Consider the following 22,988-nt stretch of genomic DNA (forward strand, 5'->3'; position numbering starts at 1 on the left):
CATATTTGCTTCCCTGCACCCTTGGGGTCATTGTGCTCCTTAACACTATGACCTTGGATTGATTGAATGCAGGCTGAGCAAATGGTGCTGCTCAGATAGAGAAGAAGCCTTTAGCACTTAGCCAGAGGGTAGGAAATGCCAGAATCTCTTCTCTGATTATCTCCAAATTATCAGCCTCACTCTTAGATCTCTCCCCTTACACATCCACATTCCTTTGTGGGGCTGTGATGGAGGCAGAGACATGACTTCTTTTATGTGGAGGGTAAAAGTGGCTGCCATCCCAAGAAGGTCTATGCCATTTGGGAAGGATGCTGAGTCACTCCCAGTTATTTAGCATCTTTAGAATTACTCAAAACCCTGTGCAGTTGGTAGTGCAAGTATTATTATAATATTCATTTTTACAACTGAGGCCCAGAAAGTCCAGTTGATCCGTCCCCATTCAGACAACTAGTGGGTGACAGTGCTGGGACCTTCTGACTCCCCAGTTCTTAGGAACATGCTCCTCAGCTCTGGGTTTGAGGATAACGGAATGGATTTATTTGGGCATGCTTGGAAGGGAACTTGCTATAAGAACCCTCTCTCCCCTCCAAAGCCAGGTAGTGAAAGGGTAGAATCTTCTCTGACAGGCAGATATGGTCTCTAAAGGCACTTGGTCACCTTTCCCAGAAAGAAGACAAACATCATAGAGTGGTTGTTAAATTCAAAAATGAAGATTGGCTTTACCCTCCCCTCTTCTGTAGATCCCATATATATGGAATGGCACAACACCTCCCAAATAAATTCTGGCAAGGGTCTTCATTCAGTTATACATTTTATTCTCTAATAGGTACAATACTAAAATAAACACAAATTAAAAAAAAGTTTTATTAAAACAAAACTGTACAAAAAAGCAGTATATACTACATTTTAATTACAGAACAGTCTACTGTCCAAAAGGCACTAATCCAGAATAGGAGATACAATGATACAGGACTCATTGAAACTATTTTAATCAATACAATAGAGCACTTGTTTCCTTGTCCATTCACATCTAGAAACAAGGGCTTTTGCTACAGTCATTACACATTGTTATAAATATGAGTCCTACAGGTGAAGGTGCAGTATCACTCTCCCTAGAGCAGATTAACGCTTACAGGAGTCACTGGGGAGTTTTTTGGTGTGGATGGAATTGGGGGGGGGTGAAGAAACTCACCCCTTTCTCTAGGGTAGGGGTATCCAGTCTTGGGGTGGCAGGATACTCTCAGGCCTCCTCAGGAAGGCTGTGATGGGCCTTTGGGTACATTCTGGCTTTGCTCTGAACTTGGACTCTTGGTTTACCTGGTGGCCCTTCCTGCCATCTCAACCACCTCATGGATTTTGCTGTGGTAAACTTTCAGGGGCTTTTCTGTACTCCCCAGATTTCAAGAGGTTTGCAGCACGGTTCTTTAGGATAATAGACATCACCCATTCAGCCTGAGTAGTTTTTTTTGGTATCCAGACAGGGAAAGTGAAACTTTCAAAAGAAAACTGATTGCTCATCAGACCAGGGTCACCAAGCAGGGGGCATGGGTCACCTTTCAATGACCTTCTGTTGCCAAACTAGGAGGTCCCATCCCCACAGCATGGTGACATCCTATTTCCCATGCTTGGTGGGCCCACTGGGTGACTCATATTGCAAAGACTCTTGACAATGACCCTTTTGCTCTCTTGGGTTTGTATGATGGAATCCTGCTTTAGAGACATTTTGTGACATTGCTAATTCTAGGTCACAGCTGTCCATAGCCAATCACCACAAATCAGCTGGACACTTTAGTTGGGCCCTCAATCAATCCAGTTCTGCAACCAAGAGAAAACACAGGCAACTTTTGTTCAATAGATGGACCTTCCAGGAACTGAGTTTGGTCAAAGGGTGCCACTGACTTCTTCACTTTTTGTAACCTCAGTAACTCTCAAAACCCCAAGTTTCATTCTGTAAAGGTCTCTGGCCCTAAGGAGGAGAGATACTGCAACTTTCAAAACAGTGTCATACACATAGAAGACGAAGACAGGCATCTGGATGTTAACAAAAATAAGTAACAAAGAAATATGATTAAACCAAATCTCTTCTCACATCATCCTATACTACATCCTCCTTCTGCTTAGCAGAAAATTGTACGTACACAAAAATACAAATACACAATTTTGTAGAACAGTCTGATTTTAATATATTTATATATATTTATATTTATATGAGTGGCAGGTTAGTTCATTATATAGAGCTTTTTGCACTTTTGGCTCATATGCAACAAGGCTTATAAATTCAGCTTTAGCTTTCATTCAGGTTTTATAGCTTTTGAACAATTGTTTTCACATTTAAAGCAGCATCCAATTTGCAATAGGAGTTTGTGGTGGTTATAGGAAAGATCAGGTCAAGAGGTTATTTAAGGGAAAGGGGGAGATATCAGGGTAGGGAAGATATACATTCCAGTGTGTGTGGTAATGTAAAAAGGATTGTATGTGTGGACTAGAGCATACCATGTTGACCCCTTGAGGTAGACTGAACACCTTACAGCAGACTCAGACACAGGTGTGATTTGCCCTCAGGGACACATGGTGTACAAGATATGGAGAACAAAGACTAGGAGACTCCCAAATGGAAACACAAATACATAAAACACACAAATGGCCAAGGCAGGGGAAAAGGGGCAATTCTTTCCCCCGACCTTAACCCATCTGGTAATGACTCGGCACAGGTCATCCTAGTTGCATGACTGTTTGGTGAATGCAAAATACTTTCAGGCAATTAATCCTCAGTCATCAGGCCTATGGTGTCTCATCCAATCACAACCATTATATTTGCTTTCCATTTTCTAACTTGCTGTGCCAGCCAGTTCCCTCCTACTATGAGACATTAAAACAAAGCTGCACATCGTTCTGCAACAGAAGCAATTCCCCTCCCCCTCTGCTCTTTATGGAGCATCCAAATCCAGTTAAGTGAACGGAACTGGGATTCCTTTCCCTCCTCTAATTGCATTTCTTTGTCATTTCTCCCCCCATTCCCCACATTCTCCCTAACATTCATGTCTTGTCAATCACAACCAAGTCCAAGTCAACTGACCAGCATGAGTACAAAGAGCACCTGGAGACCAGGGTGACAACACCCTGTCTGATCATCCTGCTTGGTTTCTGGGCTCCTGGAAGGTCTCATTTTTTATCCCCATAACATGGTTTCTCCCACTTCATCATTTCTTCAGCAGTGCATTGCAAGCAGAGATTTCACCTGCAATGTTGCCTTTGCTTATTAACTTGATGGTGTCCTATTTTTGTGGGTGATTGCATTGTCAGAGCAGAAATGCTAACTAATGAAAATTAGTGCCTGGGCAACATTTTTTCAAAGCTTTAAAGAACAAACTGTCCAAAAGGTGTGCAATCACAAAAATACCTGTCACGTTCACCATGTAATAAATGCCCCTTTGCTTACACTAGACTTAGCATGTCTCTTGAAGTTGTGATTTTGATGTTAAGACCCTGCCAATGGCTGCATTTTGAGTCACAGTGAACAAATGACTGTGATCCACAGAATCTCGAAACTGGAAGGGAACTTAGGGACTATCTCCCCTCGACAATATTCCCATCAAATGTTTGTTGAGATTCAGCTCTGAGGACTTGCAGTGATGAGGAACTCATCTCCTGAGCTAGCTCATCCTACTTTTGGATAACTGCAGATGATACCAAGTTTTTTCATATATAGAGCCAAACTCTGACTCTCTTCTTCAATTCTGGATAGAAAGGATGAGAAAAGACAGTGAAGATTCTAATTGCTAACAATCATGAAATGAATCATGTTTAATAATCACAGTTACATGAATATTTATCCTCTTAGATTGGAGCTGTTCTGAAGGCTGTCAATTGACAGAGTCTCCACTCTGCTCTGGAGATGGTAGGAATCTACCCAGTTGTAGGGTTATTGGGATTTGAATGAGCAATACAAGACTCCTTAAAAGTTCTCAATGAATCAAGACCATGACCACATGAATGAAAGAAACAGCAAAACAATGACAAACAAAGCCAGCATCAAGGAGCAATGAAGAAGTTTTTCTCCTGCTGGCTTGAGCTTGAAGTTGTTCTGCCTGCAGAACGCCAGTGACGCTGGGTGGAGGGGTCTGTGCATGGGCCAGGGAAGGAAAAAGGTGAAAAGGGGAGGGTAAGGAAGGAATCAGGCCTGATTCTCTGGTGGGCTCCAGAGTTATGTCACTTGCTTAGGCACTTAAAAAAAAATCCCAACAACAAATAAAAATATATCCTTTAAAGGTACAGAACACTGATCTTGGTCATGACCATGGAAAGGACAGGGAGCCCATGGGGAGTTAGACAAGGCTATGGGCTCTTCCAGGGGGAACAACTATGATGTCCTTGGCATCTTTCAATGAAGGCATATTTCCAACTCTATTGACTTTCATGCATCCCAAGGAAACCCAGAGGAGACAAATACTATATTGACTCAGATGCTAGGTCTAGAATTCTTTCTTAACTTTCATAATTGATGATTCTCTGGGTCTTATGTGGGAGCTTACTTCTAGCCATAAGGTGGGCTCAAGAGTGGAATTAGGGACAATATTATCTGGAACACTAGAAGTTCAATCATGAACAAGGGTATAAAATAATATAACATGGAGCATCACTATGACAGATACTGATAGGAAAGAAAATGGCCTTTGAAAGAGGTGCAATTCATTAAAAGCAAATATGGTTATTAAGTAAAATCATGAGAAAATTCCCAAATTTTGAAAATACAACTCTCCTGAAAGATAGAAATTTATTTTTGGTACACTGATGTATATTACTAGTAGCACAAAGAAGTAGTACATGGGTTCACTGACACCAGTATATTGAAACCCAGCTTTCCTGACCAAATGATACTACTTATTTGAATTAGTACAAAAAGAAGTATGTTGTTTCTTTTTCTTTGACTTACACATGCGCGCACACACACACACACACACACACACACACACAGATATGCAGGTGGACAAAAATATTCCTCCACTTCCATTAAATCTGGCACAAAACCCAAAAAGTTCAATGTAATGTTAGTCAAACTGCTATTGTTTATAAGCACTGGTGTAGTCTTATTGTCTGAGCTAACAGCAAGAGTGAATGATAAGCTGGAAAACGGATTCTCCCAAGTTTCTGTGGGCTCTAAGCCCTCAAAGAAAAGTGAGAGGTTTAGTGATTCATGGAAGCCCCAAGACCACTACAATTTATGGTTTGACCTGGAGAGAGCTGATTGGGAATTGAAGCAGCTATAAAGTAAAAAATTAAACTTGGGCTAGGGCTGTCATCTTTTTAAAATATCTTTTTATGGAATCCATATGTAACTTCTTGGTGAATTATGTAAATTTCATGAAGGAAAGAATTTATTTCTCCTGAAATTCCCAGCCATCCCGTGCAGTTCAAAGACTGTATGGAAAAAATATGAGAGGATCTATTTTCATTCTTTGTAGTTTGGGTTTTTTGATGAGAAAACTGTCCAGATACAGTTAATGGTAAAAATTATCTCTCAGTGTTGTTGGGCACCTCTGCACCAACCCATTCCTCTATTCTGCACTGTTCCAGTCAGGGACTATCTCAACATTGCAAAACAATTGGATGACAGTTTCCATCAGTCAACACAAAAGCTCCTCAAAGGGTAGCCAACTACCTGGGATTCAAGAAAGGATCTAAGATTTAAATGACTTAGAAAGACATTTAAAGGATCACAAACAAGCTAGCTAAAAACCACATACTTATGTTTCTGAGAGGGAAGGAAATACAGAGGGAGAAAGGAGATGGGAAAAATATTAATGTACCATCATAAAATCAGAGAATTCAGAATTAAGACTTAGAGGTCATTTTAGTACAACTTTTGAACCAGTATATAACTCTCTCTATGACATCCTTGATAGATGACCCCTAAGTCATACTTGAATGTGTTAAATGACAGGTAGCTCACTACTATCTGAGGATCCTATTCTATTACTAAATGGCTCTAAATGTTCAATAGTTTTTATTAGATTGAGTAAATATTATTTCACTGTAACTTTTATCCATTTTACTAGCTTATAATGAGATTAAAAAAGTATATGAATATAAATAAAGGGTAAGTTTAAAGAGATTTTTAGTGAGAAAGGAATAAATAATTCTACTTTTGTCACTAGTCTTAACTAGGAAGAACCAAGAATCAAAATTTTTGGACTAAAAACCATTACATCATGAATCATTCTTTATGATTTTAGAATTCAGAAAAATACTTGGGATATAAGACCAGTTTTCGCCCTAATTCTAATGAACTGGGGGTGGGGAAAGGAGTGGTAACAGGAGTGTGTGGCAAATACTTACTAATGTGGCATGTAGAAAAGCTTGAGAACTTTAAGAGGAATGAAGAAGGAACATATCCCTAGTTCAATTCCTTTCCTATATTACATTCCTTTAAATACATGTTGAATTTTGGTCACTAGAGTTATCAGATCATGTTAAGTGCCAATTCTATTTCCTTTGAACACTAAAGAGATAATCAGGGTTGTCTTACAAATCACAGAATTATACTCCTTGATTTAGATTTCAGAAAACTTGATCTTTAGACATATTCTAAATTCCAAGAAGAATTTAAATACCTGCTTCTCTCTCCACATCTGGGAAAAACTAGAAAATAGAATGCCTCTTCTTAGTGGTCATAAAACCATGCTTATTCTAATTGCCAGAAAGAGATGAAGAATGATTCTGAGCACAAGTTCCTAATGTTTCTTTGGAAAAAATAAAACAAAAGCCCCGGTGACTATACATGTTTCAAAACAGATGCCATGCAACTCTTTAAAGTCTGGAAGCTTCATGTAAGAAACCTCCATGGGAACCTACAGCCTGACCTTCCCAAACCATGTATCTGATTAGTGTTCTAAGAATACAGTTAGGCTGAACAAGCAAATGAATAAGAGCCCTCAGCACTCTCCATAAAATTTTACAGTAAATTTCAATAGTCCCATAAATTAGAATTTCATCCAGAGATTTTTAGGCCAAGTGAGGATTCTTCCTCATTCACATAAGAAAGAAAAATTTGTGGAAGAGGAAGCAACAAGATCTGAGGATCTTTTATTGTCCTGAGAGACTGACAGTAACTGTTGGGCCATCAGAGATAAAGTATATAAGGTCATATCTACTCAATAAAACCACAGAAATATAGGGGAATCCATCAGTCACCTTTTAGGCACAGATCTAAAATAAGCATTTAGGAAAATTAAACTGGGCCTCAAAGGCAGACAGAGCCTTGAATTGGCCTCCTCCTGGGTACCTTCCTTCTCAGCACCCAAATCTTGCCAAGGATTAAATTTATTCCTTTGGAGTAAAGTCCAAGTGCAAAGATCCTTGAGAGGACAATACTCTAAATTATTAGCAATTATTTCAGTTTGAGAAAAAGATTACAAAATAGGTTCTGAAGGAGGTGAAAAGAATATGAACACCACTGGTTATCTAAGACCAGCAGAGAAGGGTATGCTTCACTCTTTTGCCCAGGGCTGTCTTGGACTTCTCTTCCCCGCAGATAAAGGTTTCTGAGTACATTCTGTATCATCAAGGAGTGCTACCTCTCTGTTGGATGAAGACTCCCTAAGAAGCAACTAGCAAAGTAACAACCAAAAACATGGAGAAATCAATTATTTGGGAAAGGATACCTTACCAATAGCCTAAAAACATACTCCTATTTTACACTTTAATGGAAATTTGATGTCCTATTAGAAGGGTTGGGTCAAAGGTTAGTCCTATTGGAAGGGTTGGGTCAAAGGTTAGTTTGTTTCAGTCCCATTACAAGGCCATAACCCCTGATCCTAATCAAGACTTAGCAAAAAGGATGGTGAACACTGTGGCCTTCAAAGCTTGTGGTACATTAATGACAGATGATATTTTAAGATAAGAGAGTGGTATTCTGAAACAGAGAAAAAAAAGACTGAATTTTTTTCTGTGGGGAAGGAAAATAGGGGAGATTCAAATATAAAAGTTAAGAGTCTATAACTAGACATTAGAAATTTATTCTTATATTAGAAAAGAGAAGCTATGTAAAGTCCATTTATGTTCCTTCTGTATGGTAACTAAAAAGAAAAGTTTTTGTTTAACTTAAATATTTATTTAAAATCTGTAGAATGATTCTACATAAGTGTTGTTCATCTTAGTTATATCTCTCGGGAGAGATACATTTTATTTAATGAATGAGTTTGTTCTTAACAATTTCTGATGATGACTGTAATATAAAAAAAGCTGTCTATGGTGCATGGTCTAGAAGTTCTAAGACTGAGATTTTATCAAGGTAGAAGTTCCTTTATGTCAAATAAATGTAAGGACCCAGCTAAAAGTAACTGGTCTAGTCTTTATGAGTGGCTGGCTACTAGAGTTGAAATAAGAAGTGAATAACTTGCAAATAATCTAGGAGGTGAATAGGGGACTATAAAGCAAAGACATTCATTTTGGCTGAAGAAAAACCAAACTGAAATCCTCCTCTTTTAATCATGGAAGAACATGAACACCATGCTATTATTTGAGTTAACTGAGTTGCTTTTCCAAATGTTTCTGAGAATATTAGTGCTAAAACAGAAGTAGGGAATGAGAAATTTACTATTTTCATTCTCATAAAGAACAGAAATCCTTTTAATTATGACCAAGCCAATCTACATCTTGCTAAAACAGCTAATTACATGTCAAAAGGACATCCAGCCATTCAGAACAATTATCACTATATTTTTATGTATTCATTCTACCCAACCAATTACCATGGTTACAGTTTGAAAAGACTCAGTCAAACCTTCATCTGATCACACATCAATATGAACTGAAAAATAAATTACGGTATCATCCATCCATTTTCATTTTGGAAAAGTCAAGCAAACGAAAATTAACTCAAAGGAGAGTATACCCCAAGATGTAAGAATTGTGTTGGTGGTACACATAGATACACACGTATATACACAATCAAAGTAATCTTGTACTTCCAGTCAGCATACTTGCACCAATTTCTATCATCCAAATGGCACCATGATCACCAGAGAACAGCTAATGGGGCATTAGAGGAGCAGACTCCAGTTACCATTCAGATGGTTTTAGATAAATCAAAGAGCTTGTCATAAAAAGATGGGAAAAATATAGGGCTTCCCCTCTGCAAGTGCTTCTTAAGTTTTATTGGAGAAAGAGAATAAATTATATTTAATTTATCAGGTGTGTTTTATAGAACAGGAGAGATGTGATGCATTGGGCTAGGATCATGCAACCCTAACCCAACTCTTTTATGCAAATTGTATATTTCGATAAAAAGCAATAAAGGTATAAAACACTTATGTGCATGTATAATGTATTTTGATAGTTTCCTATATTTGTAGAATAAAGGGAAAAAATACAACCCACATTATAGGAAGCTGATTTCTCCAATAATGAGCCTTCTTACTTCCCTCTTTTTACTTCCCCATAAATGAATCAAGAGTACACAGAAAGTACTTGTTGGTTTCATTTCATGTCCTCATAAGGCCTCTCTACTGTTCTGTTTATAATCTTAAAAAAAAAAACTAAGGAAATGCCTCTTCTTTGACAGTGAGGTAAAAGATGAATGATGACTATCATATATTTATGAAATAGAAGACATTAATGAAAAAAGAAACCCATGGTTGTACAAGAATGCTCTCTACCTGAAAGCAACTGTCAAATTAAGGGATTATTACCATTCATAGATGCCTCCTCTGGAAAACCTTCCATTCTCATTAGTGCACAATACTTTTAAATGGGATAAATCAGGCATTACTAGATACTGTAAATCAGATGATATAAAAACTGAGAAAGGGGTTTCGGATCATGCAGCTCAGTTTGCCAAATTCTCTTTGGCTGACAACTGATCCTCAAATCCTGAGTAAACAATCTTGTGATTAAAGAGCACAAAAAGGAATGCTTCCCATATGCAATTTCCACCCATGCCCCTGTTTTAAATGCAATAAACTACACAGTAGGAGCTGGTCAATGCATCAAACTTTTCACCTGGAAAACCTTACAAACAAATCCGGCTCAGTAAAGCTATATATGGATTTGGCTGGTTTTACTTCAGCCCTAATGAAGACAGTAGTCAAACATTAACAATTACAAACAAAAATAACCCCTAATGACATAAAAACCCACAATTGTTCTGGCATGCTATTAGGCTGACATACAGAGCCCAAGACAAATAACCAACATACAACATACAAGATCAGGACCTGTCAATGACAACTTTGCTATATAGATTAGAACCAACAAGTAAAAGTTATTGCCTAAGAGTCTGTTGAAACTTGTTGAAAAAAAGGGAAAGTGGAAGAAAAGTGACAAAGACACAGTAAAAGGAAAGAAAAGTAAGCTATGCGTGTCCTCTGAAGAAAACAAGAAAGCAGTTAAGGACATGGAGTGTGTTAAGTGTGAAAAGCTCTTCTAACCAAACATGGGAAGGGAACCTGGAATATGATGCTACTTTTTTGGGGGAAAAGATTTGTGAAGAGAAACATTTCTCTGCTTAGAGGCTTGAAGCCAAAAAGAGCTTGATGATACTAGATAATAAAATGATAAAGAATGGTAAGATAGTCATGGACCAGCACAGGCATCTGACCATTTGCCAGTCTCCAGGTGGACAGAGCCAAAGAACAAGCAGTTGGAGGCAGAGCTCAGTACTGGAGCAGGGAGGGCCAATGAGACAGAGGATCATCTGAGTTCAACACTAATGTCTGTTTTATACCTAGTGCCTTCCAGGGTTAGTGTGATGGACAATATGCTAAGGGAGCCGCTAAAACCTGTCAAAGACAAATGTCAAAACTTGGAAGCTGAAAATCTTGCTGAAATCTTTTGTTTTTCCTTCAAGGTGAAACTACATATCTTGGCACAACATGGTGGATCAATGCTTGCTGACTGACTGTTTGAAAGACTGCCTGTCAATATGAATCTCTTGGTGCAGTTGACAGAAGATTTCTATACTTGAGCCTAATGAACACCTCCACTACCCCACACTGAAACACAGACCACTTGAAATTTAAAAAGAATCCTTATTCAAATTCTATAGCATCAGAAATACCAGCTATTCCTGAGTGACTTATCACCAAGACACTAGTTACTTGAGATGAGAACCAAATTATATCTCTAGGTTACCATAATTATGATCATGATTATGTCTTTAGCCAATATGTGAAACAGTTTTCACCCACAAGGAAGATAGTGCTAAATTCAAATTCACAATGCTGAGTGAAGAGTTTAAGGGTTGGACAAACTCCAGCACAACAAGTCTACTACCATGAGACCGCCCTCACACTGAGGATTTTATTTTTCACTCTAAGTAATAAAGTGTATTGGACTAAAGTGAAACACAAGTTGAAAGGGATTCCTTTGCTGCTTGCCCTGGGTCCTTCTCACTTCTCCTTGTCTGAGACACTTGGACCTGGGAGTTCCCATCTAGGGAATACACCAGAAAATGTCCTTTCACCTTCTGTAGTGCATCTATTTTGTGACATGAGGTAACTGTAGAAATTGTCCAGATCCTGTGGATCAAATGGTTTGCCTCTATCCAGCATATAATGAAGAAACCAAACAGCTGTTGAAAGTTTCTAAAATTGGAAGACTAAAACATTCCTGGGAAGTTCTCCCTGGGATAGAAGTAATACTGAAGTAAACTAAGTTGCAGAAGTGTTTTTGAAATAAACGCATGGATTCTTAGATGTGCATACTTAGTATTGCTCCTTTGAGAAGTGGGTGAAAACTAAGAAGGGTCTTTACAAGGTTCTCATAGGGTTGTTCAAAACATGGAAAACTTACTGATCTAGAACTCTTGTAAGAAGTGTGGATAAACAAATGGTGGCAAGGAATTTTTGGCTTTTTCCTTTCCATTAGTGGGAAGGATCAGAGAACTTGACAACTTCGCTAGGGGGATGAAGTACTGTGTATAGTTTAGAGAGAAAAGGCCAGTAAATCAGAAAAGGAATATAAGGTGGCTACTCACAGGGATGAAACAAACAGGCATTCTTAAAGTAATGTGATTGCCTGAACAACCCCCTTAGGAATAAAAAAGTTTAGGGTCCAAACAAAATTTCTGATGGCTTTCAAAACCCTAGGGGTGGGAGAACATCCCCCTAATTCATAATCTAAAGAAGTTAAAACCAACTAAGAATGTCATTGGATAACTACAGTAGCCTGAATAAGAGAGAAGAATTCAAAATTCTGGCAAACAGAGAATCTGGGTTAAGGATGAATCTAGATACAAAGGAAGGCAATCTTTAATTCAGGTGGAAATGTGATGGCTCAGAGGAAGCCAACACTGTTAATTCGCTAAAGTGTTTCTTTAGTTAACCTTCTCTTCTTTTTTTCAATAAGGAGGAGAGGCAGCATGGTGTTGTAACAAGAACATTGGTTTTGGAGTCAAGTGTCCTGGCTTCAAATGCTGGCTCTACTTAATACCTGTAATGTTTTTGGGCAAGTCACTTCTATCTCTCTGGGAAAGTATGTCTTCAAGTGTAAAATCAGAGTTGGTCTCCATAATTTCTAAGGTCCCCTCTTCCAGCTCCAAGTATGTAAGAAGTCTGTGATTCGAGTATTCTTTTCCTCTTCTATAGCCCTCCTCCTCAGGAGCATAAGAAAAGCCTTGTTATTTATCTATCCTAAATGGTAACTTTTTCTCAATTTTAGCATAATGCCAGAAGCATAGAGATTGGTGTTCACTTATGAGACATCATAAACTTCCCTTTATTCTCTGAAGGGTACTTTCTCCTTCATTCTTTAAAACAAAGCAACTTTTCTGATAAGCTATGGCAACCAGTGTATTTCTTTAGAAACTGCAGCTGTCTTAGCAGTTTGTGTCTGTTCCATGAAAAGAAGGAGGAAGAACAAATGATAGTACAGTCCCAACATAAAGAAGCTATCAATTATCATAATCTCCTTACAATAAATCAGAGATGTTGCTTGTCAGAGAGTCTTCTCTCTGTCCTTTTTTCTCTGAATCAACTAGAGAATAAGCATATAAATTTTTTACCCAAAATAAAAAAGCTACAATTTGTTATATTTCTTCAGTGAAAAATAAAGAGAGTGAACAAAAAAACTCTCCCTGAAAAAAAGACTACAAACTAAGAAAGAAAATTGGTGATGGGATCAAATGATTTCATTCCTGAGCATAAGTCATGCTACTCAAATTTTCCTTTTCAAGTAATATAAATCAAAAGGGGGAAATAGTTTTTTTTTTAATTTCTGTGGTCCACATCTGTGAAAAGCACATATATTTTCCCCTGAAATAGAGCTCTTCAAAATCATGGATAGATGTGAACTTCATGTCTTCTGAAAGTGCTGATTCCTACTCATAGTTAGCTAGCAAGCCTGGCAAAAGAAGATATGATTTGGATAGTATGGATCTTAATGGGAATATTGGCTAAAAACTTGATGATGCTCAAGAACTCCATTCAGAAGAAAAAGAAAAGGAAAGAATAAGGGAGCTCAGTCTCTCTAGTAATGGTGTGACATTAAAGACATTTGTGTGGGAAGGGGGAGGAGGCAGAGAAAAGAGGAAGAGGAGAAATGGCACCTTCATTCCCTATTAGAAACAGTTCATGTGAAGAACAAAAGATAAAGAAGCCCTGCTTAACAGCTAGCCTCTGATTCCCCATTAAACAAGGTTTTATTGTATATGGAGAGAAAAGATGGAAAGAGGCAGAAAACATAGAGGACTCATGCCTCCTTCAGACACATCCTATGCTGTTTCCTCTTACCGGCTATGACACAATGCCATTTAATCAGGACGCCAGGAGATCATTTTCAGACAATGCCAGCAGATGTAATTTTCTTCGATGCATGGATAGTTCATCATTTTACTATTAGATGACAAGGTGATTGCAGGGTGACTCTATAATGCAAGTTCACTGTTTGGTATTTTGAATTCTCAAAACGAAAAAAGGATTTATCAAATATAAATATCTTTAAAAAGTAACAAAAGTGCTACATATGTGATCAAGGAAAAAAATTCCATTAGTTACTGCTGCTTAAAGTAGATTAAACTTTACAAATATTACCACATCCATTATCAATATGGCTTCCAATTATTAATTAAATTGCCTGTGGCAGTATAACTTTCTCATACCTTTACAAGGACAGAGTAAAGAAGAACACCAAAGCAGTCACATCCCATTATATCTCCTACAATGTAAGTGGTAAATGATCCCCTGCCTTTTTCCTGCTCATATTTAAATGAGTATTTGCATTTATGATACCCCATATAACTGTTGTAGCAAAGTCCTCTATCAAATATTCTTACTTTGTAGGTTGCAGGCAAGAGTTACAAAGACAAAGTTATAACCCATTCACTCGTGACCTTAGTCCCATCCTTGAGAGCTTCTGCTTTTAAGTATTTTTTTTCTTTTTGGTGGCAAGGGAAGGGTAATGCCACTTTGATGGTGAATCCTGGATCTTTTCCGGTCAGGCACTAGTAGCTGTGCCCATAATGTATAGTGGTTCTAAGAAGTAAACTTAGGCTCCATTAGACATTCAGCTCATTTTCCCCAATGCTCTCAGGCTGGGCTTTTAACATGGTCCCAAAGGCAGAAGGCAGTATTTTATCCACTAAGTCACACAGCTTGTGATAGGAGAAGATGTCTGTGTTGGGCATGTTAACATCAACCAAAATCTGCGAATATGTTTTCCCATTGACATTCTTAGCACAGCACCCAGAGAAGTATAATCTAGCCACAGTGTGACTATAAAGAGGCACGGCTTATTGCAGCTGGAAATCCATTATTCTCACCCGGAGGTGGGGATTGTAGTGTTCTTTTTACTCTTTGCGGATACTCCCCAATGGTGTCTGTCAATCCTGGGCCACACTACCTCAGCTTGCATCCTTTCAGTCTTAGAGAAGGAAAGAAGGGTAGATAGACTAGTGTGACATGAGATCTAAGGTTATCCGAGATTTTACATGTAGTCTAATATTTGAAAATCAAGGCCTATCTAAAATACCTGGAAGCACTTTCTTGGAATGCTAAGACAGAACAGAGCAGCAAGATTTTCGAGCCACAGGGGCTGGGAGAGGGAAGTTTGGTTGGTTGATTGATTGGTTATTATTTACTGGGAATTAATACTGAGAGAGTATATGCAAAGGCTGAGGGCACCATGCCATCTTCACAGAACAAGACCCTAACAGCTAACTGACATACAAGAAACTGCAAAGTTATACTGTAAGAACACATATTAAGGACCGAGGAAAGTCTGCTAAGGTGCTACGTCTAAAACTAAGTTAACTTCTTGTGGTCGACCCTCCCTATAACAGTCAGTCAGTCATCATCCAGGGCCTCTGTCTTGATCTCACTGGCTCCTTGCCGGGCCAGGGCCAATATGGTATGGTTGACTGCTGCCATTTCCACAGCCAATGAGATGGGGTCTTGGTGGTCACTATGGCTAGTGCTGTCATCCTGTAGAGATAGAATGAAAAAGAGAACAATGTTAATGTCCCAGCTTTGTTTTAGCTCATGAAAGGACATGCAAGGAAGGGCAAGCAGAAGATGAATATACAAGGTCAGAGATGAAAGTGTCAGGGAAGCGAGGAGGTGTCTCATGACAGCATGAAAATGAACTGTATAGAAAGTAGACACTGAAGGGATAGAGGCACAGGAGCCATTGTGTACTTTTAACAAAGAATAAGCACCCTACTCTGTTCTGTTGGGGGGAGACTGTATTCAGGCTTCTAGAAGGTTTCTTAGTGGTCATGAATGTAACCTGTAAAGGTTGGCACGAAACCACCAACGTAGACCCATGTTTAGGCTATCCTAGGGGCTACAAGGTGTGATTTATAGAGCTTATAAGGGAATATCAGATACTGTTTGAGAACTCCTAGACTGATTTGCATAGCATTTCCTATTAAAGTGCTTGAACAAACCAAGTAAGACTGAAATCTCTGGTGTTACATTATAGGCTAAATGTCTACCAACCCACCAAAGAACATGTTTTCATACACAGATAAAGGGAAAATGGACCAAAGCCTGGAATAGGTAGACATGGAACTTTCTTCTCCTCAGTCAGATGCCTAAGAAGAGTGTTTGCTCACTTTGAGTGGTGTTCACTTCTCCTGACTGAGCTCAACCTAACATGCACAGAAATAAAGTTCTGAAGAGAAATTGGCATTATGGGGTTTACTGCTACAGATACTGAGCAAACTTTTTACCCAGAGTTATATATTGGGGAAGTTCATGCCAAAAAGCTTTGACTGAAGAGTCAGTTCCTCAGGAAATGACATATGGGAAGTAATCTCAAGGACATTTCTAAAGAAGACAGCCATTGGCATGTGTGGACCTGGAAACAGTGACAGATGGGAGCTATCAAATATAGAAGGAGTTTTAAGGTATGCCTTTATTTCCTTAAAATGAAAAAAACAAACAAACCAGAACAATGTGCTCAATGCTTGATGTGGGCTTTTACACTGGACATTCAGAGAGAAGAGTTATAGGGATGTCTTTGAGTCTGCAACAGCTTATTCCCTTTAGAGGTCAATACTGTTGTACATTAAAAAAAATTACATGAGACAAATTTCTTAGGTATCATTTAAATTGGTGGAGATAAAAAAATTTCAAGCATAGATTAGAATATGGGATTGGGAGTCTTTCTTCTCCAGGTCTTTTGTTCACTAAAGTCAATAAAATATTGTGGGCATTATTAAACTGGAATCTGTAGGTATTAACAAAACTAAAATCAGTCCTGCTGCTTTTAGCAGAAGCCATAATAAGTAATAAAATTGTGGTGAGATGGGGCAAATTCATAATACTGGAGAGAAGCTATTCTGATCAAGTCTGGTGTGATATACTACATATACGAATATAAACTAAAGCTATATTCAGATTTCCATAAAATTTAGCAACACATGTCAGGGAATTTCCCACTTTTATAGCTAATTGATTTATCCCATCCAGTGGCTACTATTAATACATTTCCTCTAATCAATGAAGAAAAAAATAAAGGTGAAATGGGAAGACATGCAGGTAGAAAGCATGTGTAAGCCCAACATGCCAGAGAGGCTCTGGAAGAACCACTCATTTTTGCATGAGGGTTCCCACTGCAGTGGTGCCACAGTGGGTGGGCCTTAGATTTGTACTCTTTGTTGGTACATGTTTAGGCATGAAAATACTGCTGCCCGGTTGTTCCTAATATTTTTCAAACATTGGGTGTGTGCATGTGGTGAATGGTGCAACTTGCTTGTTTGGATCAGATCCTCCTCTCTTCTTCTACCTTCTCTGCTTCTCTGCCTCCCTCAGAACTTCGTCCCTCCTCCTCCTCCCCATTGCGTACTTGCCAAGTGTCCTGTTGTATGACAATAAATCCATGTGGGTGAATATTGATTTCTCACAAATTAAAGAGGACAACTGAATCTCACCACTTTCTTGTTCAAATTACATGAAAATCTGACTTTACATAATGGTGGGAATTGGGGGAGGAGGAGGTGGCAGGAGAATAAACCCCCTCCCTCCTTGTACAAAATGGGCTTACAGATTTGAGCCCATTTTGTAATCAATGACCTCTGCTCAGATGCTCACCTGCTCTGAGTAGTCATTTCCATCTACATCGTCACTGTTGGAATGGCCTCCTGGACTCTGTACATCTATCCCATGACTCTCCAGGATTGCTGCTTCTTCGAAAAAAGCAAATGGATCCCTAAATTATCTGATACGTTATTCTAATTGTTTTAAATACAGAATTACTTCTATGGCTGAGAAAATTGCAATGTTCATCTTTAACTTAAAGTCAGTTACTTTTTTTTAAACTGTTAAACAATAAATCAAGTCTTCAGAGGTAGCTTAGAGCATTCATTCATTCGAGTTAAGAAAGAAAAATAAATAATGTATTGCTATTTAGATACTCTTGCTCATCAGCATATTATATTCAAAAAGCTCAGTGGGGCTTAATAAATACTTGTTATTTGCTAATTATTCTGTTTTTGGTTCTATAAAGCTTCTGAAGGGAACAGTGATGGGCAGGTTAGTTATTTAAAAATGAAATGGATTTTCAGTAGTCCTAAAGCTTACTCCCCAAACCTGGCCACTTCAGATTCCTTCATGCTCTATTGGATTTGGCTCTGTACACTGAGACAGATTCTTTACAGTGGCTGAAGTCATTCTTCAATGGTCCTGTAAACAGTTAGGTTTCAAGTATGCATCAGTAACTTTTTCAAAATTGTGGAAATGATATTTGGTGGCAGTAATTTCTTATAGAATTTAAGTTAGGAATTGATACTAACTATGAAAGTAAACATAGTGTTGAAAAAAATGCCATTGCTTGGCCATTAAGAAATAAGAAGCAGGGGTGGCTAGGTGGTGCAGTGGATAGAGTACTGGCTCTGGAGTCAGGAGTACCTGAGTTCAAATCCAGCCTCAGACACTTAATAATTACCTGACTGTGTGACCTTGGCCAAGCCACTTAACCCCACTACTTTACCCCCCCTCCCAAAAAAAAAGAAAAAAAGAAATAAGAAGGGAAACATAATAATGTATAAGGAATTAGAATTTGGATCATTTTAAGATATTTATAAAATCATAGGATTTATAGCAGGAAGGAACCTGATATATATAGAAACTGAAAAATAACCAGCTAGTCAAGTAGCAGAATTGGTTGTTTCCAACTGGAGTCCTACTTTGAAATTTTAAATGCTGCTACATCACAAAACATTATTTATCTTTCAACTACTGAAAAGGAGAGGAGCAGCCTCTCTGATACATTACCGATATTGGCTCTTCTCTTAATCTCCTTTCTTCTGTTGGCAAACCAGTTGTAGACTTTTAGGGAAGTAACTCGTTCCAGGTCAGACAGCTTTTTGCCTGTGAATGCATTCAGTATAGTACAGATGACCAAGTTTTAAGGTGGTATTGGTACTCAGGCTAGATTTGTAACCCTACATTTAGCATAGAGTAGGCATCTAGTAAATGATTTTGTATTGAGATATGAACATTAACCAATAACATGATTCATGTAGCTCAGAAGTACATATAAGATATACATCTTTTTAGAAAGTAGGTCTGCAAATATTTTTTAACTTTATGATGCAGTGATGGATACCCACATCTATTCATAATCATTAGGAAAGGAGATCTTTCATGCTAAATGAATTTTTCAGATAATGAAGCAATCCATTCACATCAGCAAACTTTTGACATTGCACTTATTTTGATGATAATTTCTTTAAAGTAGAAAAATAAAAATAATATAAATTTTCCTTGGTGAGGTAGGGTCAATTATGACCCCGAATATCCAATATCATATTATACTGAAACAAAATTCATTATAAGCAAATGTGCTTTTTTAGTTTAGGTTAGGTTTTTTCTTTTTTTATATTTTCAAGTGTGCCTGTTTCTAAAATCCATCTGTTTTCTAGCTTGTAACTTCTAATCTACCAAAGGCTAAGTCTGTTAGAACTCTGGTCTAATAAAAAACAAAACAAAACACAACCTCCCCTTCCAAGGAATGAATTAAATTAAGTAGAATTAGTGTTAGGTATTTGGGAACATAATTTTAGTATTCATAGGTCTTTTTGGCTTACTTTTATTTTCTAGGTTATGTTTCAAATGTTTGAGGTTGTTTGAAGTTTGAACTCCAAGTAAGTTGGGTATTACTATACCCCCCCATTCCAATTTATCAATATTTTTAGTTTATCATTTTTAAGTCAACACAAAAGGCTGAACTGGCTCAGCACCCTGCCTTTTACCAAGGCAGGCATATACTGAGATTGGTAACTTATCCTTCTGTCCAACAAGTACCTGGAGCAAATAGGTATAGTAAGGTATTGTAGCTCACAGAGGGAGTTCACAGTTGAAATGCACATAAATAGTCTGTTTATTTGATTAGGAATAATGAAGGTACTACCTACATTGGAATCTTACTAAAAAGGATCCAACAGTTGAAAAGAAGTTATTATAAGATAAGAACTTGATGACAGGAACTATACTGGTTTGCTGAAGGCTCCTTATTTTTACCAAAATGGAAAATTGAAATTAATAAATTCATTAAATGTCCCTGATTTTAAATTCATACAGAATTCTTCCTAAAAAGAAAGTTTACAAGATCTTTAGGAAAAACAATTATTTTCAACTTCTTATTTTCCAGTAAATGTTGTTCCCATGAACCTAGTGGGGATTTTTAGTATTGAAAACCTGTAGGTACAATTGATGATCTTAATACCATACCTTGAAGTAGCTAAGAGGATAACAGTAGTTGCCTTAATGAAAGGCTCATGGCCTCACCTGGCTTCTGTATGACAGCATTGCAGGCATTGGCAATTTCTTCTCTCTTTGCCTCATCAGGATATTGATTCTCATTGAAGTAACTGTAGAAGCAAACAAGAAATAAGAAGTCAAAGTTAAAAAAAATGTAACACACCAAAATATTCTCATCAAAATACTGAGATCAAATTATCATATTCCACTGGTCCTCTTCAATGTAGACATTTATATCAGGAGAAGTCCAGCAATCTGTTTATTTCTTCTTGAACTGTGATTCTTAAATATCTCCTTCAATTTGAAAAAAAAATCATAAGACAATTACTTTTAATTACCCAGTGAGTACTGCTTTTCATTAGAAAAGGATGCTGATGATGAATTGTAATTTGTTTCATTGTGTTGCTAGACACACATATATTATAAGTTAATATTATATATTGTTATATGAGTTATATTAAAGTAGTATCAGAGTAAGTAGTCTGAAGCACCAATAATAGGAGTACTTTTTAACCTTCTTAAAAAATTAGGATCATCAAGCTAGTGTGGTCTAGATAAAGAAACCATATGTAAATAAGTTATGTTGTTGATTTGAATTCATGAAGATGAGTCTTTCTGACACCAGGACTGGCACTCTGTCCCCTGAACCATCTAATAGTTAATGTACTGTTTATTAAACATCTAAAACAAGACAAAGAAACATTTACATATTTTTCCCTCCTACATAAGAACATCAAACCAAGACCATTTGCCTAAAACCACAACAAAGAACAATGACTCATGAAGATATTTTTGGGAAACATAACATAAATCCAAATTAGGGCCAAGGAAATGGCTCCTCTTCATTACCAAGAAGGCTATGAAGCATTACCTCTTTGAGGATGATGTTGACAGTTCAGAATCAGTGCCAGAAAGAGTAGGCACTGTTATAAGAGTCACTCAAGAACCTAAGGCAGAAACATTCTTACAAGGAAGGACTATACAAATATTCTGTACAATGATTAGCTGGCCTGATGACATTATCAAAAATTGTGATTGGGAAAAGGAAATGACTGGAAGGCTAAAGGGCTCTTTGGCCATGGCTCAGGGGGGAAAATAAAACCTAAAAAATTTAAAAGTATGAGTTCGTGATTAGAAAGTACATACAGGGGGCGGAGCCAAGATGGCAGCATGAAGGCAGGAATTCCTGGAAACTCATTCCCCCCAAAACTCCAAAAGCCATCAAATTATGACTCTAGCCAAAATTTAGAGGGGCAGAACCCACAGAAAGACTGAGTGATACAATTTCCCAGTCTAAGACAACTTAAAAGTTCTGCAGGAAAGGTCTGTTCCACTGGGACCGGGGATTGGAAAAAGCTGCAGTGAGTGCAGCTGCAACCACAGCACAGTGGGTCAAGTGCCTAGATCCCTGAGGATGCTGGGTCTGTGGCAGTGGGGGTGGTTTCTAGACTTCCTGGCCCTGGGATCACCAGGAACAGCTTGAAAGGGTAGTGAGAGAACTTTTCTGTACCAGAGTGAGTGCAGAGCGAGAGCCAGCCTCAGAGCAGCCCTGCAGTGAGAACTTGCAGGGGGAATCAGGGAAGCCAGCCTGTACTTTCAGAGCACAGCCCACAGATAGTAAGGGGGATGGGTGAGATTGCAGGTCTTTCTGTTCTTTCTGCTCTTTGCCTACACCCAAATCCAGGCTGCAGTTTGGGTTTCCATACAGGTGAGCAGGTTACCCTCCTCTCAGCTCCAGGGCAGAGAGGAGAGCCTGTGGTCATCCACATACCAAAGCACAGGCAAGAGAGCAAAGTCTCTCATAAGACCTTGAAGGAATTAGGTGCTTGTGGGTTGTCCCAAAATCCCCAACAAAGCCTTGGAAGTGTGGTAAATCAGTCATAGGCTGAGGAAATGAGCAAACAAAAGAAAAAGAAGAATCTGACCATAGAAATTACATTGGTCCCATGGGAGATTCAGAAGGTAACAAAATGGAAGCTTCTAAATCCAAAACTTCTAAGAGAAATAGAAAATGGGCTTAGGCTATGAATGAGCTCAAAAAAGACTTTGAAAAACAATTAAGGGAGGTGGAGGAAAAATGAGGAGGAGAAATGAGAGCCATGCAGATAAATCATGAAAACCAAACCAGCATTTTGGTGAAAGAAATACAAAAAAAATACTGAAAAAAATAATGTGTTAAAAACCAGTTTAAGTCAAATGGAAAAAGAAACATAAAAGGCAAATGAGGAGGAGAATTCCTTAAAAAGCAGCACTAGCCTGATGGAAAAGGAGATAAAAAAGCCCTCTGAAGAAAATAACTCCTTCACATGCAGAATGGAACTAAAGGAAGACTTTGCAAGAAATCAGGAAGAAATAAAACTATTCCAAAAAAAAAATTAGAAGAAAATGTGAAATATTTCATGGGAAAAACAACCAGCCTCGAAAACAGATCCAAGAGAGATAATTTAAAATGATTGGGCTACCTGAAAATCACAACCAGGAAAAGAGCCTAGACTTCATTTTTCAAGATATAATACAGCAAAATTGTCCTGAGATCCTATAAGCAGAGGGTAAAATAGAAATTGAGGGGATTCACTAGTCACCTCCTGAGAGAGATCCCAAATGAAAAACTTCCAGGAATGTTATATAGCCAAACTCAAAAACTCCCAAGTCAAAGAGAAACTACTAAAACATGCCAGAAAAAAGCAATTCAAATACTGTGGCTCTATAGTCAGGATTACACAGGATCTGGCAGCATCTACTTTAAGGCTCATAGGGCTTACAATATGATATTCTGGAAAGCAAAAGATC

General features: G+C 38.0%; 1 protein-coding gene across 7 annotated transcripts in view; it reads right to left on the minus strand.

The window, feature by feature from the left end:
* Positions 1 to 798: 798 nt before the first annotated feature.
* Positions 799 to 22,988, minus strand: part of HMBOX1 (homeobox containing 1) — a 275,712-nt gene continuing 253,522 nt past the window's right edge. For 3 of the 7 annotated variants that reach the window (XM_074209192.1, XM_074209194.1, XM_074209196.1), the window contains 4 exons: positions 20,226 to 20,308; positions 18,711 to 18,806; positions 17,529 to 17,623; positions 799 to 15,416 (listed from right to left, as the gene is read on the minus strand). In XM_074209192.1, coding sequence (XP_074065293.1) covers positions 15,279 to 15,416; positions 17,529 to 17,623; positions 18,711 to 18,806; positions 20,226 to 20,308 — 412 coding nt within the window. In that variant the 3' untranslated portion in view covers positions 799 to 15,278. The other 4 variants (XM_074209198.1, XM_074209195.1, XM_074209193.1 and 1 more) reach the window with 4 other exon arrangements.

Source organism: Macrotis lagotis, chromosome 1 (assembly GCF_037893015.1).
Source record: "Macrotis lagotis isolate mMagLag1 chromosome 1, bilby.v1.9.chrom.fasta, whole genome shotgun sequence".
Lineage (NCBI taxonomy): Eukaryota > Metazoa > Chordata > Mammalia > Peramelemorphia > Peramelidae > Macrotis > Macrotis lagotis.